This window comes from Ptychodera flava, chromosome 6 (assembly GCF_041260155.1).
Source record: "Ptychodera flava strain L36383 chromosome 6, AS_Pfla_20210202, whole genome shotgun sequence".
NCBI lineage: Eukaryota > Metazoa > Hemichordata > Enteropneusta > Ptychoderidae > Ptychodera > Ptychodera flava.
In genome coordinates, this window is record NC_091933.1 from 39,591,341 (window position 1) to 39,619,027 (window position 27,687).

Genomic DNA, 27,687 nt, shown 5'->3' on the forward strand with positions numbered 1-27,687 from the left:
TTCTAAAAAAATCATCAGAAATTCCTGTAAAAAAAGACAAACTTACAAACTATGATGACTATGTATATGAAATAATGCCATTTAATGATATGAACATGAAATTAACATTATGTTAATTGTGTTATGTGCAATGGCAATAATGACAAATGAATGTAAAAATCCTTAATTAGGACAACTGTCAAATATAACTGTGGGACACAACACAACAGACAGTGAAACATATCTTCTACAACGTCAAAGAACTATTGTGCCAACGAATATTTTTTTAGAATGTATTGTGCTGTGTAAGGTAGCTTGCAGGTGAAAGTTGATGAAAATTTCTCTGGAGTCTCAGGTAATAAAAATTGTTGCATTGACCAGGTTCTGTACATGAGGCATATTCATTCTCTTCTTTTTTTCAGGAGAGGAAAAATTAACAACACCAAGATTATTCTCCCGCAAATATGGACCACAGACAGTAGAGGAACAGTACTTTGTTTAGATATTGTATTCAATTTATTGATATCAGGTTCGGGGGTCTACTGATGACAATAATACAATGCAATTTCATATCATTTCTATTGACATATTATCTGCAAGAACCCGGCTGATTGAGGATTGAGACGGAAGAAGTCTGAAACCTTAAAATTTGATATGGCTGATGAAAAAGCTAGTGATACTGGCAGTCTCATGTTCCTACATGCTTCAAATCTAGAAAGTTCGTAGTTATGTTCAAACATTTACTGAATCACCTTGTTTCATTTTGAATCATTCATACGTATTTCGAGTTAGATAATTTTACAGGCCCTTTTTGTAATACTATAAACAGATGTCACTTTGTTCTTACCCTATTTTGGAACCTGCAAGCACCTTTAATGTCCTGTGGCCATGAAATTCTACATCAAATTTATGTGCATCACAATTTCTCAGCAAAATGACACTTCAAGCAAAATAATCAGATATGTTCTTTCACAAGCCCTAACAAGACTCAAGGAAGTATCATATCCAAGGTTAAGAAGAGGTCCCCATGCCACTTCCATCATAGCATTCAGATTTCTTTTTTGGTATTGTCCCCTATCCCTTTTGTTTACTATTTTATGTACCAGACACATAGACTATTCAAATCATACAAGAAATGTGGGGATGTCATATCAGTGTTGAATTTCCAAACAACATCATCTAGGGATAACAAGAGACGGCTACTGATAATTCTCAACTTTTCTACCATGGAACTATATACAGAAACAAAACTGGTGAAAGAACAAAACAGGAAGAGATTGATAGATTAAATTTATACTGTAGACTTTACCATCCGTTCCCAGGGCTGCAGTGCGTGAGAAGGCATGATGGCGACACAATGCAGAACCAAGGTGAGTAAATGTGCGTACATTGTAACATGTTACATGTTGATATACATATATGTATCCCCATAGAAGGAAAAAGAACAATATGAAATAAATGATAAAAGCATGGATGAGTATATATCTTGTCTGGTTAAAATAATATGAAGATGGTTGGCTAAAACAAGTCAACCCATGCACAATATGATTAGTAGGAAATCTATAACATGCATAACAGAGCTATATGGAAACTAAATCATGCAAGGTTTCCAATCCCATTCTGAAACTATTTTAACATGAGTTTCTAAAGAGTTCTGTATGTCAGCGATATTGATGACAGCCAGGCTGAATTGTTGTCTAGACAGTGAAAGAATGATAGATGTACATGCAAAGTGAAATACTGCATTATGAAAGAAAATATTAATCAGAACGTTTTGAAACAAGAGACATGCAAATAACACACCAATTTACAGAACTAACAAAGCATGCTTTGAAGTTTGTAGCCATTCTGTTGACAGTAAGTTAAGTATTCTAGACTACAACACTGGCACTAATGAAATTACTGTGTTACTAAGCCAGATTGCACCTTGGGGACAGATTTTCAAACTTCAAAAATCTTACAATACTTCTCCGATTGACGGATTGTGTTGATTCAATTTGAGACCTGTACATAAAATGAACTTTTGACTCTTATGAGACAATATTCACTTTTTGAAAGAATCACGACAAAGAATGGCAATCATTTTGAATTTCTGTCAAATTTGAAGTTATCAACACACAAATATTTGCATGGCTGCCACAGATTTAGTTTTATTCTTGATAATAACAGACCGGGCAAAGGATTACTATTTGAGATGCATATTTCATTAAATCTAACCAAAAATTCCCATGCATGATCACATCTCTGATAACTGTAGACTGTGTTGGAATGTGTTTGAAGGTTGCGTGGACATATAAATATTTTCTAACAGGCAACATTTAGAGTCCCAACCCTTGTATGTGATCTGTTAGCCTCTGTGAAGGTGTGTTGATTTCATGCAAGCATGTTTGTATACGGTATACCAATTGTTATGTATTTGGATATTTCATAATGGTTAGGTAATGATAAAAAAATCTCAACAAAGACAAAACTCCAACAACACAACACACAGGTAAGAAACAAAATCATGAGTAATGAGCTGTTAGTAGTCCTTTAAGGCAGGCAAACATTTCAAGAGTACAATTATACACCCTGTGGCCTAGAATGATTACATGAAACTGAATTTTATCAAACTAGACACAGGGTGTATAATATGAAATACAGGCACACATCTATCATGCCATCATGCACACGAAACCTCACGACACATACATATATACCAGCAGTGATATTAGTGTGGTAAGGAAAACTATCTGTCTTAGTACACTGGTCCTGAAACAAACCTGATGAAATTTTTGACAAGCATAATTCAATCTAAGTTCTTGCAGTACTGAGAGTGTTTTTAAATTCTCAACATATATAAAAGACACCTTTTTCAGACTGCACTACTGAAACTGGAATTGGGAAACCAAAATTTACTGATATAACGAAAAGAAAACATTGACACAGAACAAATAAAAGAAATGAAAATGAATTTAAAATTATTTTTGCCAAAGCAAAGTATATCATTCTCCTAGGCCTACCACATTAACCTGCATGGATCTAGATGCAATGACATTAAAGAGACAATAAAGGGTGATCTACCTGCGTATATTCAAGAGAAATATAAAAATTTGCCATAGCCCTCATTATGCAAGAATTCTCATTCTTGTTATTATGCAGATGAGTAGTATGCAAGCAAACTCATTGGATCCCAGGATGAACATAGTTTTAAACAGAATTTTGACTTTGTTTCAATAGTAAAAGAGTTTATTTTTTGACAAAGATCAACCATTCCTACAAATATATTCAGGCAAAGTGTACTAATGTTATGAACAGTCACCAGTCTTTGAATGCATAGTTTTCGTGTGTGCGTGTGTGCATGTGTGTGTGCGACAGGAAATGGCCTTTAAATCGACATTTATTTGCAATCTGGTGACTTCTGGTTTCATTCTTCGCCTTCGGTTCCTTTAATGCTTCAATGTCAGAGCATATGGCAATTATCCTACCATGATTAAAGTGTGCTATTATGCTGATAAAAATTAAATTTCTGATTTGAAAAGTAAGTACATACTTTTGGATAATTTCTTTTCTCTTTATTGCTATTATCAAAAGCTAAGTGTACTATTTGTTTATGGAGTTAAAAGTTGTGGTATGAGCTGTTGTGTAAGGGATTGCTGACGAACTTCAATGTTCATAATACAAAGACTATTATTATTCAATTATCCTTGATGTTAAGAGAAATATAAAATTTGAAAAATCTACATCAGTTCTACTTTAATTTATGTGTTTGCAAGACCTGAGAGCTTTTTACTTTCTTAATATGTTTTTTGTTTACAAATATCTGACATTCCAATATCACTTCAAAAGGACCAACATAAGAAGACAGATATTTTGTTAAAAAAGGACACACAAAAAGACACAAGTGCTGTATATATATGCATGAACCTGCAAGTTTTCGTCATCGAGATTGAAGATGTTATCAATATACAGAGCAGTCACTGGTTTAATCTTAGGTTTCAGTTCTTCTGGTATCATAGTATCCCTGTCGATAAGAACACAAGAAAATGATATGTTAACATCTTCAAATTAAAACAAAGTGTGTGGCTGCTTTTCAGCCAGGGCAGAAAAGCAAGACGGCACTGTGACTACCACGGAACTGTGCATAGTCATAATGTCACATTTGCTGACCACAATTGGAGTTTGATTCATAATGCATGTAGCAAACACACACATAAATAAACTGTATGGCAAACAACATATTCAGGTGCTAAGCTAAGTTGCCTACATTGTTCATAATATCCGGTATCCCATGTTGGAAGGTTTTTCAATGCACTTTGTTGTATTGGAGGCTGAGTCAGAGCATGACATCTTTGTGAAAATTTTATTGCCAAATCCTATCTTCTTTGAAGAATTTTGCATTTCTTTCATTTTTCAAACAAAATACAGATGATGTAGAACTAGAATCTCTGTTTATCTCCAATGACAGACTGACATACACACATTGTGCTGTTGTCAGACTAGAATAAAACTTATAACTAAATTTCTCATTGGCACAGAGAGGGTTAGAATCTCTCACTTGGCCCATGAGGCCATGCCTGGCCCCTCATTGGCTGTAAAAGACCTGCCTTGACCTGCATTCATAGTCCCATTGGACGAGCAAGCATACATGTAGCCAGGCAAAGTGTTGCTAAACAATACTTTACTAGTTATGTGAGCCTTGATTGCTTGGCACGGCCATTCCATTTTAGCACGGTTGGGTAGGGGAACTGTGATTTTAGGGGCATTAGTGTGTTCCATGGGGTACAGGATGTTTTGTGGCAAATAAAGGACTGTGAGAATCTGATGAAAGATCAAATCAAGTATCTATCATTTCTATCAACACATCAAATATAGACCCAACTAAATGATTACCACAGTAAATGCAAAGGTAATATTTTCTTATGCTGAGCCTGATGGCGAGTAACTGTGTGAGAGTATCTGTTAGCACAAAACCAAACAAGGTAAAGCCAGAAATAAACTTTTACAGCCAATTCAACATATGTTTACTAGTATACCTAAATAAAAAACATGCATACTTCAGGAAGATAGTCACATAAAAGACACAATAGTTCTATCAAGAAGCACTTTTGCAAACTAATTGGAACAATTTTGCAACTTAATAGATGTGAGAATTAATATTTATTTCATGAAATCTAAGGAATTTAATGACAAATATTTCATTTTCCCATTTTACCCTTGCACCAAAGTCAATCAGTGCTGATCTTGATGATAGGTTTCCACTGCATATAGCATTACCTGCAAAACATTGACAGCTGCTGAAAGAAATTCTGAAAGATTCATGCTTTGAGTCTGTTCATTGTCTTTGACATTTTATTTTCATAATTTCCACAGAAACATTGATAATAACAAAGCACATTTTCGTTATTATGGTGTGTATACTTCTTAAAGTTTGTTCAACTATTCTACACGTCACCATAATTGAATTTTGCTCTTCAATTTTTGAACATTTCTCACTGGTATACAACTTGAAAGCCGCAGAGAATCAGATAATAAAATTTGAAAAAATATTATCCAAATAGTAACTCTTACCATTTAACTGATTCAAGCCCTTTGAGTGGATCATTCCTCATTGTCATGAATTCACGTAGCTTCTCTGCTATAAATTCCAGCGGATCATCTGGGCAAATCACTGCTAACCCTGTGATAATAGACTGTCAATAAAAACAACATATTGAGATTTTTTCCAGAAGTAACATTATTCTTAAACTTTTCACTCTTAGAGTATCATAAATTGTTCATGATTACCGATCTCACTGTTGAGTAAGGCTCTCATTTAAATTTTACATTTTTAGCATTTATTGCAATCACTGAATAAAATAAAACTGCTCATGGTTACAGGTTTGTTACTAAATTTGCTGTACACACGCGACATTGAACAACACTTCTTGAAATGCGGACAAATTTTATCAATGTTGCATGCATGGCTGTTATTGCAGTTTGTACTCGAGTTGTGAATATGGCTTTTAGTATTTATTGTTACACTAGCAGTCGCCTACTACATCTAGTAAGATGTGTTTTCTTCATTCGTGCATGCGTAATTATCAAAAGCATAGTCTTAAAATGCGGACAAATATTTATTTTTGCATATTAAAGAGAGAACGATGACGTATTAAAACTGTGAGTATTTCAAGCAGATTTTGCCGTGATTTACTACTTCAATGGGCTCTTGCACTAATCAGATAACAAAAATAGGATGACAGCTACTAGCAAAGCGGATATCAACTACTTGCATGATTGATAGTGATGATGACAATAATAATAATAATAATAATAATAAATCATAATAATAATAATAGCAACAACAACAACAACAACAACAACAACAACAACAAGAATGTCAATAAATATTACAATATTTCCAGGTGTAAACACATTTTTCATAGTGTCTCGAAAAAGGCATTAAAAAATCAGTTAAACAGTTTATTCATCACCACCTCCGTGACAATACCAGTAACAGAAGTTACAAATATTGAGGTGTACTGTCACAAGTAACGAAATCCGACAGAAACATGCGATCTAGTCGTGAGATATAAACGGTGATCTTCACTGCGGAGGAAATCTGATAGATCTTCAGGTGCACCTCCATACACTTGATGAGTAATGAATCAAGATATTATACATTGATCACCGGTGTAGATATATGCACCACTCCTCCATAGCAGAAGCACACCTACATGTTCAAAGTCACAAGTGATAATGTCCGTACATTACCTCGAATACATCCGGAAGACGGTGTTTTCGGAGATATTTCCGTAGCTCCGGGTTTACACCCTTTAAAGAGGCCATTTTACAATAGTAACAGCTAAACAGCTGAGAAAAACACTAACAGACACAAGGCTAGCTTGTTCAAATGCAGAATAAGTTAAGTTGAAGTACTGGTAGCATTATAGCAGCAGAAGTACAGAGCTTTCGTCTGTTGTTCCGCCATTTTGTCTCGCACGGCAACCAAAGTGCCCGGATGTACACAAACTCGACCCCGGGTCAAAAGTGCGCCATCGTCGGACCAGACCACAGGGCTGACCACAGGGAGGTGTGAACAGTGAAGATGGGGGGGGGGGGGGTAATTTACAGCTCATGTGCAAGTCAAAAAGTCACTGTCTCTCTTGGAAATAAAAACGAAACATGGTAACGTTTAATTTAGTAATTTGGATTACAAGGTGAACCGCTCTCCACTGCCAATTAGGCCCCTACGTTGTTGTGCAAGTTATCACTATAGTATTACACCATCAGAAATTCCTTGAGAGATCGAACGTCACAAAAATTAGTCATTAACACATAAGTGTATTGCATTCCACCTCCGAGCTCAAACATTATCTTCGTCCTGTGGCGGAGCGGGTCAGAAAATTTGCATATCATTGCGCCTTGACATTACTCATATAGGCCTAATCTACTAGACTTTGTTAGCTTTAACTTGTAAAAGAACCTTGTTTTACCATACCAACCTTTTAGGATGCTGAGGAAAAACCAAGTTTGACCTCCTGAGCCGAATGGACAAACAAAACCACTTTTGTCGTATTCGAAGATTACATGAAAGTGTTGCTAAACACTATTTTCCGCTGCCATAAGTCTCAATATTTTATCAAAGCTCGGCCTGGCAGACACATTATGAAGTTCAAAAGGTTAATTTTCAAGTTTGATGAGAGGGTCTCCATGGCAATTTAGCAAATATTTACAACGAAAACATCACGAGATTTCTAAAAGTTAACAGTATTTGCGAATAGAGGTTCTTTTCACAATTTATTTTGTAAACACTTGCCAAGGAGGTGTTCGAAGATTAAAGGAAAGTCCTGCAAGGTTTCATTTCATGCTCTCCATTGGTACAAAATAGCTTGTGACAATGCAAATATAAACCAACTTTACAATGCTGTTCGTAGGGGTGAAAAAGTTGACACGAGAATACTCTCCATGAGTTGAGAAGATTACCGTAGCGTGTTTAAAGTAGTTGTGGCACGAAAATAGTTTGCAGCAATCTGTACTTTCTGACTCGCTATGTATAAAACAAAATCATTTAAATGTCTCAGCACGGAGAAACATGCACTATAACGTTAAAACTCCTCTCTTGTTAAGAAACGACAAATTTATCTAAGTTCCTAGCATTCTTCAATATGCCCAGCGCAATAATATTGTCCACAGTTCAGAAAAGTCTTTCACTTTGCTGCATTCTGCAATATCCTACAAGCTATGCATATTACAAAATTATTAAAATGTCTCAGCTCCGAGCAACCTGCACTGACGTTACAACTCCGTCAAGGCTAAGAAATTACCAATCTATTTCAGTCGGTAGCATCCCCCAATAAACTCAGGACTCTATCTAAAGTCAACGGATACAATCACTTTGCAGCAATCTACAATATCTGACGCGCTATGTATATTACAAAATTATCAAAATGTCTCAGCTCGGAGCACACTGCACTAACGTTAAAACTCCGTCCATGTTAAGAAATTACCATCGTGTACATATTCGTATCATCCTCAAATATGCCCAGGACTCTATATATAGTCAACATTCAAGAAAGTCTCTTGGTTTTCAGAAAAGTGCATATATTAGACATGCTATGTATATTACAAAATTATGAAAATGTCTCAGCTCGGAGCAAACTGCACTAACGTAAAAAACTCCTGAAACTCCAGCCATGTTAAGAAATTACAGTTATTTCAGTTCCTAACATCCTCCAATATGCTCAAGACTATCGATAGTCAAATGTCACGGAAATCTCTCGGTTTGCAGCAATCTGTAATGTCCCACATGCTATATGCTGATCACTTGACCACCGTCACTGTTAGTCGGTAAACACTGCCTTATGAGCTACCGTGTTGAACTCATCAAGGGATAAAGTAGTCGGTCAACTTTAATATTTCGTGATAAACTAATGAAAGGAAGGCAGTATCAGGACATCATCATATTAAATCAAATATTGTCATTTCTTGAAACTTTCACAGACTTGGAATAAGAAGTCGTTTTGACACTTGAATTCAAAAAGTGATGTCATCAGGCTGATTTTCAAAACAAAATGGCAAGATTATCCTTACAGTACAAAAGAACCCTTGAAAATGTTGAGCGTGCAGTTTGTTGAATGCTTAATATCGTTTTTCTATTATACCAAGAGAAATTCATGTCTTGCATGAGTAGAGTATGCCCGCAATCCCAAAAATACCCTATACATAATACGCATATTCAAAATGTCCAAAATTACTATATGTCTGCGGATGTCTCTGAATTACTGAATTACTCTCAGCAGAAAATTATTTGACACACTGATTGTCCCTATTCTTTTATATGGATCAGAGATTTGGGTAAGTGGAATTTCAAGTGATGATAATTTTCTTGGAAAATTGTGTACTTCATATTACAGATTTGTTTTAGGAGTTAGCAAACGCACTCCTCTTGCTGCAATTAGAGGAGAGATTGGAAGGTTTCCATTACGTATCCTCCTCACCATATCAGTATTGAACTATTGGTTCAGACTGACATGCCTTTCAGAAAACGACATTCTAAAGCTTTTAATGAAGATATCAAATGTGATCCAGTTGGATTAATTTCATTACTAGAATTACAGGTAGTTGTTATCAGAGAAATGTCTTCAAGTCTTTTTCTGTAAAATCAGAGTTTCAGCTTTTCAAGTGTGTACGAAAGAAATTGGAAAAAGATTATATTGACTCCTGGATGAGTCAACTTTATAATGATGAAAGAAAGACTAGTAATGGTAATAAAGTGCATACTTACAGAGTGTTTAAATCAAATTTTACCATGGAAAATTATTTGCATAATATTTCTGACTTTGGCCTGAGGCGTTGTCTTACAAAGTTTCGTGTTAGTGACCACAATTTAGAAATTGAGCTAGGTAGGATTCTTGTTCAAAAATGACGCCGTAGGCGGCAGCTCCAGAGACCACTGAATGCTGGTTTTAATACCACCAAAGGGTGTATCACTGCAATTCTTTTTAAGGTAGCTACCTTCCTTGAAGCAATTTTTTCCTTCCCTTGTGCAGAGACGATTTTTCCAGCATTTTTTTTTTTCGAAAATCCTCCAGCCCCCAAATTTAAATGGGCCATCCCTAAACTGTTTTATTTCTTAATATTTCTAAAATTGAGAAAGGAAAATGTTCCTTACAAAAGAAAATAGGTTTTTGCTTGCCATAGTCCATCGTACTGCTACCTGTGGTCGGCCGGTCACGCTTTCTTTTGTACAAGAGTATCGCCCTCTATGGATGGATTGTAGCTTCGGTAGACGTGAATTCGTCCTCTCTCCGTACAACAAATCTCATACCCCCACCTTTAATAATCCATAAACTTTGCCGAGACCACAGTCTAATCCCCTCGTTCGCACGTTTTGACATAGCATTTCCCGACCGTTTTGTGGAGGGACCGTGCCGAGACCAATGATCTGGGCTGAAGATAAAAACAATGGAAATACCATAACAATACCAATGTTTGCGTAGACACGTCAAGAATTTTGGAATGACGTACATGGGAGTTTCAATTCCTCTCCTCGTAAATTTAAATGGTATTAAAATCCTATCACTCCAGTATCTCGTACAAATCTGACGAATATCCTTAAAGCTGAACACATCTAAAGGGGAGGGTGTGCTACAACATAAGGGGTGCACCGTGTGATATCAACAGGGCTTGAACATTTGAAAAGGGCTTGAACATAGCTGATATTTTTCTTTGTCGCCACTGTTATAAGAATATCTTACACCCGAAGTAAAAAAAACACATACTTTTTTTTTTATTTCACCATCTTGACAGATTTCATTCAGTTGCATCTGCGATTAATGCTCTCCAGCCCGATTCTCTATCATCTGGAAGTTCGCATGCAAAAGAATAAATCACAAGAAGTAAAATCAAACATGTTAAGGTTAAAGTTTGCATCATGATCTCATCAACAATTTTTATTGTAAAGACGTATTGTGGGGAGGTAGACCACAGACGGCTTCTCTTCAGATTTGCTCCTTTACTAATAAACTCTCAGCTTAAATCTGGGCACAGGGTTAATAACATGCACTACTTTTCGCCTGCTCTGTATACTAATATTAATGTTTGTTTCACATCTTGATGTGACTGAGCCATTCCTGTAGTAACTTGAAATACATATAGCTGTTTCAGGGTTGCTCTTCACGAACTATCTGATTACTTCGAATTCATAGGTTAGACCTTTTAGCCACATTGAACAAGCATGAAAATACTGCAATTAAATTCAAACTTTTAGGTCTGTTTTCCTGCAAGGATTGCTTGCATCACATATAATACTGTAAGTGCAAGATGTTATGCATCAAAAGGGATTTTCTCTTCAGATATCCGATGAACAGATTTTGTTACGTTTGATTTCGACAGCAGTCGGGACATTTGAAATAGTATAGGCTCAATGTCTGTGGGCCATTTAATTATGCATTTTAATTTCATTCTTGGATCCCAAGGTAAATCATTACAGTATCAGCGTCTCAAAAGTGAAAGAGTTAAACTTTCCTCAATGAAACTTTTAACCCCAAATCAAGAATAAAAACATGTACTAGAGAGACATATTACTTAAGGTTTCCCAATACATTGTATTTGGAATTGAAAATGGCCGCCTCCATGGAGAAAAATAAAATTTTCGATTTTCGAAACACTACGCCGGTAAAAATCGTTCTTACGTCAAGAGCCAGCTTTAAAATGAGCCCCCACAAGTGAAGTGGTAGACAGCAGAAAAATATTGATAAAATCTGAGAGCCCGAATATCTGTACTTTAGGTGTATTCATACCTTAAGATCAAATAAACCCAAACATGAAACTTCAAAACACTACATCTATAATAAGGCTTATGAATGTCAGTTAATAATTACCTGTGAGTATGCGTATCGGTGGTGACTCTCTTGTCTAGGGACATTTAAAGAATGCAACCAATGAATTGGCATGGTTGGTTAACAAATCAAAGATGTTGGCAGTTCCGATTGCCTGCTTTTGACAATCTTACACAATACGGGTTTAAAAATCGAATGCCAAGTGGCTTGTAGTATTACTTCATGTACTACAGCTGGTACCATTTGTTGTTTTGGTTTATTTTTGAAAAATAACTTCGATTTAAGACATGTAAACATGATGCAAACGTCAGAGCCATGTTGCTCAGAGCATTACAACTTATAATGAATGATAACACGGATGCCAATATCACTAAATACATTAGATGTATTAGATGAGACACATCATTGTGACATATGCAAAATAGGACTGAAGACTGTATGAGATGCCTTGGGATATGCGTTGTTGCATCATCTTTTTCTTTTCATTTGCTCATCTGGGCATTTATTTTCCTTGTGTAAACTGTGTCCGGCGTTTTCCCCAAACATGGGACTTTGAATCCTTTACCCCCTGAAATAAATCGGCGCGCCTTGCCCCGAGATGTCGAGTGGTCCATCCCTACATGTTACCAAGTTTGTAATCCGTGATAGCATGATTGGTATGCCGTATTTGCCAATGAGTGAGCAGCGGTAGGCCTATGTAGACTTCCTACTGTCGGTTTTATTTTCGCTACCTGTACATTATTTTTTGCGTTTTGTGTAATTTTTACCATTTTACTTTTATAGTGATTTGCAATGCTATCACGATTTCATGATTTTTATGTCACGATGGGAAACAGATTTCCTTCCAATCTATTTTTTACATCTATGGTTATATGCGCAAAGACTCAGATTGTGGATTCGCACACATGCGAAACTTTTTTGTAAAATCCTGCGCACAACAGACAGCGCAGTAGCATTCACCTCAACTGCATAACACGGAGTAAGCGGTTGGGGCCAAGTGTCACCTGTTTGTAATGCTGCAGCGGTCTCTGTCATACTCTTTTGGGTCGCGCAGTGTGTACGTACTGACCAAATAGACAGTTTATAGCGTAGGTCGTCGACGCAAGTGTAGAACTTGCAACAATTACTCAGGATTCATATCGATCAGGCGAACTCCGCTTCTACCATGTGTACAAGTGTGTACCAGATGACCGTCAACGCGTCATGAAATAGCGTAACGCCACAGCGGTCTTGCAGCTTGCGGTCGGCCTGAGGCATTCGATATACACGTTCTTTTCACAGTACTTCGATCTAATTCCAGCGTCATATAATATCATACGTTTCAGATATAGTTTAGTACTACTATAGACGTTCAAAATGGCGGAGAAGACAGAAGAAGCGAAGAGGAGACCGCCTGACCGCACTCCCGAAAAACAGGGACTGTTCGGCGGCTTCAGTCTATTTGGCAAAGGCAAGTCAAAGGGGAAAAAATCGAGGTTGTATGAGATCAATGGAAACGCTCCCATGGCTTCCCCAGGACATATACAACCACTGACAACGTCGTCGCCTGTCAAGAATAAAGACACCGAGAGGTCTTCTGTTGTCTTGCCGGAGACGGTCACGGGATCCATGGGACGTGGCCACTACTTCCAACAACTATCTCTGATAAACCCGACGTGGTGCGACAAATGCGGAGATTTTATCTGGGGAGTGTACAAGCAGAATATAAGGTGCAGAAGTAAGTAAGACGAATGACACTAGCTACAACAGAAATATTTTGGGCACTCAAAGAATGGACGACCCCAGATATAAGTTTGATGGTTATTTTGCCATGCAAATCAAATTTTCGCTATTATTAGAAGTTTCAGCGCACATGTGACGCACACCTGTTGTGTGTGTGACATGACTCCGACATACCCGTCTTGATGCCGTCTTGGAAGTTTAATAGGTGGGACTTCACCTTTACGCGTGAGAAATTTTCTCTAGATGAGGACCTTCCTCTATGCCCTCATCCACGGATAATACCCTATTATTCTAAACTAAGATGATTGTGTGAATTATTCCAAGGTTCAGGGAAGAGTCACTTTACATGTTGTATAACATAACATTTTCATATTTTACGATCCCGGATGTTCCACTGTTCTAACGCTGATTTCCATACAGTGCAAGTTGGTAAAACATATCAAAATGAGTCAAGTACTAATATTTAATAGGAGTTGGTTGTAAATGCTCGGTCTTGAATTATTTGTGAGAACAGGAAAGTGTAACTGCATAGAAGTCAGAACTGCACAGTAACTGTACGGTCAACATAAAATGTGAATTGTTACAGCTTATATGAATATGAAGGGATACATTGTGTTTGCTTGGTGACCTATATCAATTCAATCATTGAAGTACTCCCGTCACTAGATTGCAAGGACGTCCATACCTGGCAAACAATTATTAGCGTATACAAGGAGTATTTTGAAGATACCCAAACATGCCTATGAAATAGCCATTACTCTCAATAAATGGCATTTATTTTTTAAGAAGTTACCTAATAGATTTTTATAGAGATCTGCACAACTGCGTGGCAATTAACCCATTTTGAACATGATAAACCAGTTGTAATATTAGAAACAGCCTGGACCTGATTGACAATTGTAAGGTTGTTGGAGAAGGGCTTCTTCAAAGCCCTATATAGCATACATATTACAGTTATTTCACCTTGCTAGTGCCCAAAAGACTGATTCAAAAGTCTCACCTTTTTTCAGAAAAAAATGCTGCACAGACTTGTTCAAGGTAACTGAGTTGGTTAAATACTATACATGGGTTAGTCTCTCATTAATCACATCCTTTTGAAGAGGTGTGTGACATTTTTGTGTCATGTCCCTGATGGAGATCTGACATGTAAATGTCCTCATTAGTCGACTTCACCAAAATAGTGACTTTTAGGAGTGTGCAGTGTTACACTCACTGATTCCCCTTGGTTGGCAAGTCTTGGAGTATGTGGATAGCTGGGTCATGCAGCTGCATGCTTGCCATACCCTATTGAGATCATTTCTAATATGGTACCAACATTCCGTGTTTACTGTGCATACCTCTCCTGTAAGCAGTGGGCTAGTAACAGTGGCTGATTGGATCAACATTGTGTCAGTAATCGTCAAGTGTAAATACAATTTTTTAAGTTCAAATATCCATTGGTATAGCTCACTGGAGTTCAAGCTCATATTTCCCTGATTGAAGTCTATAGTCTAATAGACTAACAATGTGTTGCAAATATATTTTGATATATGGAAGGATGGCTGGTTTCATTGTGATATTAGTTGTGGTTTTAAGCTTCATCCAAGCCCGTGACTATGAAACTATGACAAGAATTCTCTTAAAACTACTATCGCCACTGAAACATGTGAAAACAGAGATAGCCGTGTTTGAGGAATTCACTTTGATAGCTAATAAGATTGATGTATTTTGTAACATCAGTGTCTTTGCATGTACATGTGCAGAACATCTTTATTTTGACAAACAGAGACATTGACGCCTGTCCCAGTTTGTTTTTATCAAAGTTCGGTTGAACTGCCTTTACAGCACATGTCAGAACACAAAATCACATTTTCATAAACGTTTACATGGATGACTAATCCAAATGCGAACTCGGGTGAAAAAATTGTTTGAGGGTTTACATCTCTTGACTTTGACATCTCTTGACATTTTTTTAGGTAAAGTAGGAATCTTTTGTACATGAAGTAGTTTCTTAGGATGTACTTGCTTAAAGTCTTGGCAGTTTTAATTGCATAGTGAATTAACAACAAGTCAGAATTTAGCTACTATAGACTATAGTCTATAGAAGCTATTGGGATGGGTATCGTCCGGCGTCCGTCGTCAGTCTGTATGTATGTATGTATGTATGTATGTATGTATGTATGTCCGTTTGTGAGGCGTCCGTCCACTCAAATATCTTGAGAACCGCAGTACTTACTGATTTGATATTTGTTGTGTAGATGAAAAATATGATTTTGAGAAACTATTTTTTTTAATATTTGATATTATTGAAAATAGGCAAATTAATGCCAAAAAAGGCGTTTTTGGTAAAAAATCTTCTTCATAACCGCTGGTCAGACAGCTTTGTTATTTGGTATACAGGTCCCTAGGGATAACCCAACTTAGATTTGTTCAAATTGTGATGAAATATGCAAATCTGTATTTTTAAGGAATTTTTTTGTCATTTTTGGTCAAAATTTGACTTACATTGTATGTAATTGTTGTACTGTATAAACCCTATCAATTCACCCAGAAAAAAATAATTAATATGATTTTAAATAATTGAATTAATTAGGAAATCATCAAAGCCAAAATAATTTTATTGTAGAATTATCAGAAAGTTCAACTTTTTTTGACAGTTCATAGTGAAATGCTTACCATCTTGGAGGATTAAAACATGTAAAGGCAACTTTCCTGAATCCCAACTTTGACATATTCTGAACTGTCATTTATTGTGCCCTGTATGTTTAATATCTAAAAGAAATTGCTCAAAATAGTCAATAGAGATAGAGATAGAGAAAGTTCAAATTTCCATTTATGGTTGACTTCGTAAGGATGAAATAGAATTACTTTTTGAGGAAAAAATAGAGTGGTCAATTAAAAGAGTGGTCAAAGTGATAGGGTTTTTATGGTAAAGCTAGGCTGTAAGATTCCTCATGTGCTATTTATAGCAATTATGCAATCTGTGTAAACAGTGCAATGAAAGTTACATGATTCCTTATAATGCTTTTGATGACCTTGAACTTCTTAAGTTTCAAACATTTGTCTCTTCAGTGTGCTTTCTCTGAGTATGTACAGTCTCAACTTATTCAACAGAACTTACTTACAATGTTAATTTGAAAGTTAAAATGTGCTTGGTTAATAGGATGAAAATACTGATACTTAATTTTGTATCCATGTCTATAGTAGCTTCAGGGACTTAGGCCCTATGTTTAGAATATACCAAGGTATACTATGTAGGGTACATCTATATTTTATCAAAACAAATGCAGTGTACCTCTTAAAAAGGTAGACAATTGTGACCACACCTTTTACTTCACATCATTTCCGTGATTCACCATAGATTGTGAATAGCCAACTTGGTGTGGAATGATTTCGGGGAAATCCATTGAAAATACAGCTGTTATTGTTTCACTCAAATTTTGCTGGTGGGCGTTTCATGTCAAAGTGTAGAGATAGCTTTTGAATACATCACAGCCCAACAAAAAGTTTTTTCGAGATTGACAGCCAGTTGGTACATTTGTCTGAAAGCACACCTTCACCACCATTAAAAGGAGAAGCTTTCAGAACAAGCAAAGCTGACAGTATGTATTAATTAATATAATTTGTATGTGCCTTGGATTTCAACACATCACACCTATGTGTTGTTTCAAATATCTTTTGTTGCTCTTTGGTTAACCAGGTACAATCAGCAAGAAAAATAGAAAAAAGGCATGTTTACGTAACAAAATTCACACAATTATTTCATTCTACATTATTTCAAAAACTCCAATGGCAATCTCCAAGATAATTCTTAGTACGCTATCAGACTAAAAGATTTTCTGATGCACCTGTGAACTCGTTTAGTGTTATCAAAGCTATAGATCAGTTATTAAACTACATTATTTGAGGTGACTTGACAGCCACAGGTATAAATCAAGGACCCCACCCGTTTTATGATATCAGGATGTATTGTAGTAAAGTAAGGCTCTTGAAAAGTCATGAGAGTAGAACACACGGTGGCTGCAATGTTTGATATGTTGTCCTGCAGAAGCAACAAATTGAATGGTACACATGGACTTGCCAAGCTTTGTCCACAGAACGCATCCACTCATAGCCCAGCATGCTTTTACAATGCTTGATATTGTTTTTCTCAATGCGGTCAGTGCATGGATAATCACTGTCCAGTTTGCCGTTGACGTGATTGTACATGTAAATTAAATTCTCAAAGGCGATGAATGTCATGTGTCAGTTCAATATCAACAAATGAGTAGCACGTCAAAACAGTATCTTGGAGAAGGAAATATGCATCTTGCTAGGAAGGTTGAAGTAGTTTGACAATGTCAGATAATGAGAGCGTGAATGATTTGTTGGTGTCACTGAACAATACACATGCATGGTTAATTTCAGCAGACATTCCATACATACTCCATTTGATATGCTCCTTTCACTCTAAACTTTATTTCATCTTTGACACTTTGGTTGGTATGAATTAACTGCAGAGGTGTTAAAATGAACTTGCTTTTGAAATTTGCAAGAGGATTACAAAAAATTGATTTATTAGATCTGTGGTCAGAATGGAAGAGAGAATAAACTGAATATTAATATATAGAACAGTAACAAATAATTAATAGTAATATTGATAATAATACCTTTTGAGAAATGTGATAGAGTTTTTGAAAAAATATTCTTCTAAAATGTATGTTTCTAGATGTTTATCAAGAAGAAATTAATTGTTGGGAACTGGTGTGACTTTTGAGAGAAGAAGTTGTTTATCAGCGGCAAACAGCTGTGAATAGTTTGCAATATAGATACTTATAATCATCTCAACATTCCATGGACTGGACTTATCATGGTTTTTGCATTACATCAGTAGATTACAGGGTTTCTGCAAGAATTCTTGAAATCAGACTATAAACACGTCTTTATTCCTTCTGTGCTGAGCTGACAATGACTCAAATACCATAGAGCATTTAATAAAGCCAACTATTGCAATTAATTCTCAAAGAGAGATAAATTTGAAAGCAGGAATTGAAATCCAAGATGAAAGGATTCTTGGAAATCTGTTGGAGAACAACATTATCAAGATAACCTTGCAGACCAAAGTTGAGTGAAGTTGTAGGTAAAAGGTCTTTTGTATACCAAGTAGAAATGAACATTTGAAAATTAAAATATTTGCAGGCCTGATCATAGACCCTAAAAAAGGGTCTTTGATCTAACGTAATCACATCATGTCTCATCAGGAGCATCAAAACTTTAAAAATTAACAGGCAGTTATGCACGTGACACAAATGTCTTTAATTGTGCTATCTTTTCAAAAAAGGATATTAATTTAAACATACTTTAACTCTCATGTACTTATCTTTAGGTATAACTGTCCACAATGCTATACTGTGACCTAGCATGTTTTTCAAGTACTTTCACCTTTTCAACTTCTGTGCCGCATTCAAGTAAAATTTACCTTCTGATTCCATACTATTACATGTATTTATTGTCTGTCATGTTTACTACCATACAAACCACAAAAACCACCGCCAATGCATATCTCCTGTCAGTCTTAGTGTATACACACATGGCTATCTATACTTGTATACATTTCTGAAATTTGATGCAGGATTCCAGTATTACTAATCCTTTTTTCTCCCGACGGACACCGTCCGGGGGACTTATAGGTTTGGTCATGTCCGTGCGTGCGTGCGTGCGTCCGTGCGTGCGTGCGTGCGTCCGTCCGTTCACGCAGATATTCTGAGATGCCTGGAGCGATTTCATTCAAACTTGATACAAGGATTACTTCATATGTCATACAGATGCACGTCAATTTGTTTTGTGATACGATCCAATATGGCCGCCAGGCGGCCATTTTATTACGATTTTTTCATGTACAGAGCCATAACTCAGGCATGTTCCAACTGATTTTATTCAAAGTTGGTACAAGGACATTGACCAATGTCATACAGATGCACGTCAATTTGTTTTGTGATGCGATCCAATATGGCCACTGTGCGACCATTTTGTTACGATTTTTTTCATGTCCTGAACCATAACTCAGACATGTATCAAGCGAATTCATTCAAAAGTATTTTTATCACAGACCTAATGAAGAGGACTCTGTCCTCTTTGAGGACCTGTAATCAAAATACCCATTAACAAGTGGGGACTGTGTCATCAACGATGACTTTTTCAACCGTGGGATGACAATTCACAATTAGAGAACTGAATTATTGAAAACACCATGGTATGTACAAGCATAGATTAACTTGTAGACCAAACTATCAAGTTCCACAAGTTCCACTTGGTTTGATAAAGTCATCTGTTCACTGTCCATCAGTAGTTTTAATGTAGCTGTATTGCTTATTTCAAAATTGTCACTCCACTATATTAGGTTGGTTTTAACTTGAATTTCTCACATCTTTGATATTTTCAAGAGCACAAGAGACATGTTTCAAGTAAAACACAACTTGGTAAAGAAAGGAGTAACAATAACATATATGTGTAGAATCCAGGAAAACTCATCAGTTTGATAGTACTGAACTCTTTTAGTAACAGCATGGTACAATGTAGACAGAGATGCAAATTATTTATCAGTACCTATATATAGAACAGACCTCAGTTTACAAGAGGAGATTCAGTTTGCAGTGGTTAGATGATGTCTGGGTGGACACTGCACATTTTTACCCTAAAAACAAAATACTTTGGTCCATTGAAGTGAAAAAAAACTTACTCAGAAATGATTTTAGGTACGTAAACATCAATATCAGAATATTTGAGTCAATACAGATTCTATTGCACTAAACTTTGACATCAAACTATAGAAATACATAGACATACTATTATTTTTAGAACAGAGGATCTAGGAAAAGTTCATTTTTTGCTTCTTTTGCTTGTTTTTCAGTTACATGTACAATGTAGATTGTAGTCCATGTCAAAGCAAACATGCTTAGTGAAATCAAAGTTCTCGTGTACTACAAACTCTGATACAGATAAAAATTGGTTGAATCCATGAATATGGCCTCTCGTTGAAAACTGTCAATTAATGCAGAACAGAGAAAAAATAAGTGTTGGTACTATCGAGTTGTGATACTGCTCAAATCAAATATATTCCCTGACACGGAACCCCTGTTTAATGTGATATTCTAAGGTGTGATCAATCTGATGTACAGTTTAATTAAAGATACTGTGTTCTCCTTTTAATTTAGAATCTATTGAAACTGTGTGCTGTCAGTTTTAATGTCATGAGGAATTATTCAGCTCAAAATCCATGCCACCCAGTGATTTAATTATGAAATCATTTCCGGTCCTTTGTAATGCTGACCTGTTCACTTGACCTCGGAGAGGTCACAGAATGGTAGACACTTACTGTATACATTTTAGTACGTATAACTATTTATTCTATTCTATTCTTCCTGGTGTATCATGTACTCTGGAACGCAAATATGAAGAATCACTATAGTAAGCCTTGTGCATTGCCTAATGGGAGAAGAAATTGAAACCATACAGAGCAAATCTGCGTACAATTCCGAAGTGTATGTTATTGTTTTGTATGTGTTGAACATGAATGTACCAACAAGAACCGACATGAACAAGAAAACTTTCCTATTCTCTTGATTTCGTATGAATAATTGTTGATTCTCGCAAAAACTGATGTTAACATGTATGGGCCTTGTAATAGTTTCAATTCATATTTAAACCCTAATCCTGTAAAGTACCACTTCCCCCATGTGCTGAGTCAGTAAAAAGTGGTATGGAGCCACATCTTGGCCTGATTACGCTAGAGAAGGTTTGACCAGTTAAAATAATATATACAGTATGTAGGTATTCATGGACTTTCAAATATTCATGTGTTTGCTAAAATATGATTATCTCGTTGTTTTTAAATTGACTTGAACTGATGGTGACATATGAACTTGGCAGGATAATGATTACACTATTCATGGTAAGAATTGCCAAAAAAGTGCAACATTTTCGTTTATGATATCCATTTATCTGATGCATGACACAACTATCATTAATCGGTATCAGCAGAAAAGCCTGAAGTTTCAGTTCTTAGTAATAATTTTTTTTCAAATATAATAAAATTTTAGTGAAATGATTTAAGAAAATGTTTGCTGATTCAGTCAAAGGAAATGAAAGAATTCAGTTTTCTGACAAGTTTTTAAGATTTATGTAAGCTTATAAATTTGTTTCGTCACACGTTTCAGTTTCTTTCATATCCCGTCAAATAGTTACTACATGTATCAGTAGTTTCAAGCAGGAATATCACCCATGCGTTTGTGAGATACATGCAGGTATTATTATTGAGGTGGCAGCCTTCTGTGTGGTGGTTAAGTAGGTACTTGCAATAAAGCCCAAGTAACGACAGAAAGAAGTAGCTAAGTTTATGAAATAATTCAGTGCTGTGATGTTTAGCAGCTTTTTCTCAGTGTGTTGTGTTCTTAGAAGTCACTTTTGAGACCTTGTACAGGTACTCTATAGAAATGCTCATAAAAAAAAAACTTTGTAAAAAAGGGTGTGTGTATAAAACTGCAGGACTTTGTGCACACAAGTGTTACAAGTGAATTGCCCACATGGTCATACATGTACAGTATGCTCATTTGACCTCTCCACAAAGAGACTTTTTTGCAACTTTTTTCTCTTTCAAACGTCATTGTAACATTGTATTGAAACTGAGCATTTTCCACACTTCAAGGAGACTGAAAGTCAAACCTCAGAGTTGCATTGAAGAGCTGATTTTGATTCAGTTCTGTCAAACATTATTGTATGTTTAAAAACCCTATATGATTGCATTGGTTTTGTGTGGTTGGCTGGAAGTAAGCATAGACCTCCTTAAATAGCCATTTACAGAGAATTTTCAATCACGTACATGCATATATTTTCCTTTAAGTTTGTTCACTTTTTTTCAAAACTGCTTATAGATACTGTGAAAATTTATATGGTTTCTTCTATAGCTGCCAATTCAGAAAGATCAAATGAAAATGTTTTCTGTTTACGTCAACTATTTTTGTTGATTGAAATTCAAGCTCAATCCCCTTCTGTTATTGAAGTTCAAAGTTCAAGTACAAGGTTATACTCCAGTATCATTCAGCAAATATCAGTATTGTTCATTTCAATCTTCCAGCCAAATGAAATACTACATTTGTCGACCTTATTGCTGTGATGATAGTAACTTCAACAATGTCAGTACAGAGCAAATGAACTGGTGTGACCCTTGATACACTGTAATTTATAAACATTGCTAGTGAAAAACAGCCTGGAGTGTGTGGATTGTCTATCGATCTGTCTAGTCTAAATTAAACACAAATGAGTTACATCTGACATAGCATTTTGTCGTAAAGCTTCACAAAGGCAAAGGATAGCTTTGCAACTTTAACATTGATTTATTAATTCAGCTGTGTGTGTCAGCAGACTTCATCTTTCATTCTCAGACATTGGGGTTAGACAAGTTGACTTTGGACCGACGAAGTCTCATTTCACTGAGTGAAATAAAGTGAAATCATGACTTCAGTATATATCCGAGCAGACAGGACACTGTAACATTTGCTGTGATACGTCATGTCAATAATTAACCGATGTCCCAGTACGACGGAGTGTTGCACTTTTGAATGTGAATTTTCAGGAAATGAGGCTGCACTTGGTCATATTGTGTCATTAAATGTGATAATTAAACTGCAGCAATATGAGAAAGTCACTCTCTGGACATGAGGTATCATATGAAAAAGGTGTCACACATCAGACCCCCTGATATCAACAGCCACATAATTTGTCAGTTTCACCCACAACCAGGTTATCAGTTTACTCCGCCCAGCTTCTCATGAGATCATTCATCTTATCATTTTTTCAGCCTGTAACTAGGACACATGATATTATTCTTCTCCTCTTTCCAGATTGTAAATACACATGTCACCGTAAATGTGTACAGTATGTGACTCTAGATTGCAAGGCAGTGGAATCTACAAAGACAACCGATGACAAGCCCTCACCTGAAAACACACTGTTGACTAAGGTAAGTGACATGTACTTTCCCGTATCACACATGTTATTCAGGATTGACTTGTTGCTCTGGACAATCTACTTGTCAAGGTGGGGTATCATACTTCACCTTTGACCTGCAATACCCCTTTGCTACTGTACAACTCTGTGTCCTTAGCATTGTGATTGGATCAATACTTTATGAAACTTTTCACCCACAAAATATGTAATGATATAACTGAGAGCTGATTGTTTTGTAACATTTAATCCCATTCAAAACCAAAGCATGATTTTCGCTCTGGGAACGAATGTAAAAATCAAGCTCTGGCAGATTATGCTCGGAGACCGCATAAGTATGAATGGAGGTTTAATTAATTATTCATAAGAATGAGTCAGAATTAGGGATCACAAATTTATTTAGAGGTATGTGGTTGTGAAAATGATGTAATCCATTAATCTATGTTACGTGTATGTATGTGGTAGTGTATCTGTTATCTCACATAAGAATTCATCCTAATCCTGCCAGACAGAATCACTTCCCCATGTGCTGAGTCAGTAAAAAGCAATATTACGCAAAATTTATATTTACACTGACTGCACTTGCAGTGTTTTCTCTGCATGTTCACTGATGGGGGCAATTTCTGCCCCATTCATCAAAATTAGGGGGCAAACTTGACATTTGAGGGGGCAGTATTTTTAATGGTTACTAATGACATTAAACAACATATCCTATCAAAACATGAACATAAAATGGCACTAGTATCCATGGAGACTGAAGCACAACTATGTCCTTTACTGTGTTTTCTTTTCGATGCGTACACTCCACATTATGCACGTCACCAAAAGTGAATGACAGGTGATATTTGGTCTTTTCCAGGGGGATATTCTGAATAGAAATAACAGCAAATTTACAGGTCACTACACTGTGCGCTTGGGTCACCATCATACGGACGTATTTGCGTGCTGTGTTTTGTGCGCGATTTTCGCGCAGTCAGTAACTTTTAAAGGGCAGAAAATGGCTCGAAATGCGCAATTTCCACAATCGCGCGGTTTAGAGAAAACCCCTGCACTTGGTTTACTTGGTATGTTAGGCCAAGAAACGAAAAGTTTGTTTCTCATCCTCGCATGCGTCAATTCAGACCCGCCGTGTCAACCTTTTTTTCTGCTCAAGAGGAAATAAAATGAAAAAAATAAACGCAAAAATACACGACGATAGTGCATAACACAGTGCTGTATAAAACAGAACCATTAATAAAATAATTAACTCTAACATTCCATTCAGAACTGTACATATGTCACTGCATTGCTGCACTAAAAGTCAAACCGCAGAGCTGTTGCTATACAAAAATAATAATAAGCAACACTGCTGTGCATTTATCCCTGCGTGCATTCCTATGCTGTTTTCATGTTTTTTCAGCATTCTTGTTGATCGAAGAATAAAAAAAAACTTGATAGTAAAAAAAAACTGCATTACCACATCATTTTTGAAATAGGATGAGAAACAAACTTTTTATTTTTCTTGGCCTTTTAGCAGGTTTGATCAGCGAAAATCATATTTACAATACATAGATATTCATTGACCTTTGTTAAAATACAACAACACACGGGACCTGTTATGTCTCATTTGTTTTCAACTTGACCTGAGGGTGACATATGAACTTGGAAAGTGTAAGGGTTGAGAGAATTTAAATGCCTTATACTTTGTCATGTTAAAGTTCGAGTACAATTCACAACTGTCAACATTATATATCACATTACCTCCATTTATTACAATTTCTCAGGTTCTGCGGTTGCTTTCATAAAATAACATGAATTTTACTGATTGAATCAGAAGTGACAAAACAATGTGCATATGTGTTTACAATCACAAATTCATGTGCTCTGACAGAATTAACAAAAAAATTAGAAAGGTCATTTTACAGTAACTCTACAATAATTAATGAGTACCAGTGAGTGGAAACTCATGTGTTTCTCATATGCTACCAGAATTTACCTCTAGAATTAACTTTTGCTGAATGAATACACTGGACATCACTCAAAAACCTCACTATTTCATAGTCTTATTGAAAGTTTACATTTGGCTGTCAAGTCAAAAATGTTGTCTCAAGAAATTTTCATTCAGATCGATAGTACCAGTTTTGTAAATAACTCATCAGAGAATGTTGTCAGTTTGCTAAAATCTGCTCACTCAGCATTATGTAATTTTCTCTCGGTATGATATTGTCATGTATTTTATTAGCACAGTTGGTTGGCGATATAAAAGGTTTACACAGGAAAATGGAACAACCAAAAATAACTACACCTCAGAATTGATTAATAGTACATCAGAAAATAATATTTGTCATTTTGTCTTTATTTCTGTATTATTTGTTCTATTTTCATGGGAAGTGTGATTTGGCAAATGCCTATTGCTTCCCGAATAAAGAAACATCAATATCTTGGAAATCGGGCATTTCAAAAGTACCTGTCAAAGAATGAATCCATGGATGCAGATTCCAATCAGGATAAATAAAAGTGCTTCATCAGACCTTGAGTTCATGACCACTCTAACGTACTACCATGTCTTTAAAATGAAATACCTTGAGTACAAACAGTGTGGATTTAATTTGTGGATAGAAGATTACACAAAGTTCAACGTCAGATACAATACTGTATCTGATACTCATTTGAACGTCCATTGCCAAAACAGAGACCATGTATAGTGTTACAGTAAGTCATTTATGTAGTATCTGTTGTTCAATCGTCGTTTTATTTCAGAACACGGATGAAAATGTGAAGCCTGGTCATTTACAAGTAACGAGTGAAGAGTTAAGACGAAGGATAGAGAAATTCAACTCAGAGTCTAATGGGCTTATTCTGACCATGGTGAGAAGGAGTTAATTTCTATTTTTGAAGTGTGTCTTTTTATAGCACAATGTAAATCTCTACGCATTCCTGGCCTTTGTTTATATTTGAATCATGCAATAGGGTCATAAAATAGGTCTTGTATGTTTACATTCTAAGTGAACATTGTCAAAAGGTTTGACTATTCCAATGTTAATTTTCAGCCCCTCTCAATTTTTGACAGGTTTCTGGAAATTTGTGGTAAGATTGTGTTTGTACAAGCACGCATGCATCAGTATATATGCATTAATAGAAGCTGTATGACATCAGCGGGCCCATTATTTTAATCATATCACTCATTTTCATTATATTTTGCAAATATCATGTTGTTTAAGTTTGTCAATCATAATGGCAATCATGTTTGATACACATCAGTAATGTGATTCGATATCAGCATCGACTGTATTCACATTTACATGTAGCTGACGTCACCCAAACTTTTCAACTTTTAACTCACTAAAAATTTCTTGAGCTAGGTTCCACTGTGGCTGCAAGTGTACATATTTACCTTGGCAATCATTATTATTTATATAGCAGTTCTTTAGATTCTACAGCCCAACTAATCCGAGGCGAAGCACTTACATTGTTTTCATAAATACAAAATAAGGTGATCAGGTTTCACTCACACTGTTTTCATAAATTTGAAATAACATGATCAGATTTACAACCAGTAGTGCATGGTTATACCAGTATTATAAAGATAATACTGTAAGAAAGGTTAGCATCAAAAAGCTCATGAAAAGTTCAGAATTTTATCTCTCTCACGCTGGCCAGAACTTCCCAAATGCATTTTGGTCAATGCCATCATACTTTTGTTAGCTCCGCTGTCAGCGACGCGGAGCTTATCAAATAGGTTGATTTTCCGTCGTCGTCCGTCGTCGTCCGTCGTCCGTCGTCCGTCGTCGTCGTCGTCGTCCGTCAACAATTGCCTTCTCCTCTGAAACTGCAAGTCCAATTGCTTTGAAATTTTATATGCAGTTCACTTGGGGTGACCACACTTAAGTTTGTTCAAATCGTGGTGAAATTTGCATATTTGTATTTTTGGGGCAATTTTTGGTGTTTTTGGTAAAAAATCTTCTTCTCTGAAACCGCTTGTCCGATTGCTTTGAAATTTGACATGCAGTTCACTTAGGGTGACTTCAGTCAGATTTGTTCAAATCGTGGTGAAATTTGCATATTTGTATTTTTAAGGCAATTTTTGGCATTTTTGGTAAAAAAATCTTTAAAAATCTTCTTCTTCAAAACTACCAGTCAGATAGCTTTGATATTTGGTACATATGTCCCTAGGGATGATCTATTTCAGATTTGTTCAAATTGTGCAGAAATATGCAAATTTGCATTTTTAAGGCAATTTTTGCCA

At 36.0% G+C, this 27,687-nt stretch overlaps 2 protein-coding genes across 5 annotated transcripts in view; one reads left to right on the forward strand and one right to left on the reverse strand.

Moving 5' to 3' along the window:
- The window catches only part of LOC139135761 (F-box and leucine-rich repeat protein 13-like), a 28,576-nt gene extending 21,624 nt beyond the window's left edge, over nt 1-6,952 (reverse strand). For 2 of the 4 annotated variants that reach the window (XM_070703442.1, XM_070703441.1), the window contains exons 1-4: nt 6,712-6,943; nt 5,530-5,651; nt 3,886-3,982; nt 1,289-1,303 (exon numbers count right to left, since the gene is read on the reverse strand). In XM_070703442.1, coding sequence (XP_070559543.1) covers nt 1,289-1,303; nt 3,886-3,982; nt 5,530-5,651; nt 6,712-6,786 — 309 coding nt within the window. In that variant the 5' untranslated portion in view covers nt 6,787-6,943. Of the gene's footprint in view, nt 1-1,288; nt 1,304-3,885; nt 3,983-5,529; nt 5,652-6,711 lie in introns of all 4 variants that reach the window. The other 2 variants (XM_070703444.1, XM_070703443.1) reach the window with 2 other exon arrangements.
- Nucleotides 6,953-12,731: 5,779 nt separating this feature from the next.
- Nucleotides 12,732-27,687, forward strand: part of LOC139135758 (ras association domain-containing protein 1-like) — a 30,404-nt gene continuing 15,448 nt past the window's right edge. Inside the window, exons 1-3 of the mRNA XM_070703438.1 lie at nt 12,732-13,497; nt 23,360-23,478; nt 26,202-26,309. Of these exons, the coding sequence (XP_070559539.1) occupies nt 13,137-13,497; nt 23,360-23,478; nt 26,202-26,309 (588 nt within the window). The 5' untranslated portion in view covers nt 12,732-13,136. The remainder of the gene's footprint in view (nt 13,498-23,359; nt 23,479-26,201; nt 26,310-27,687) is intronic.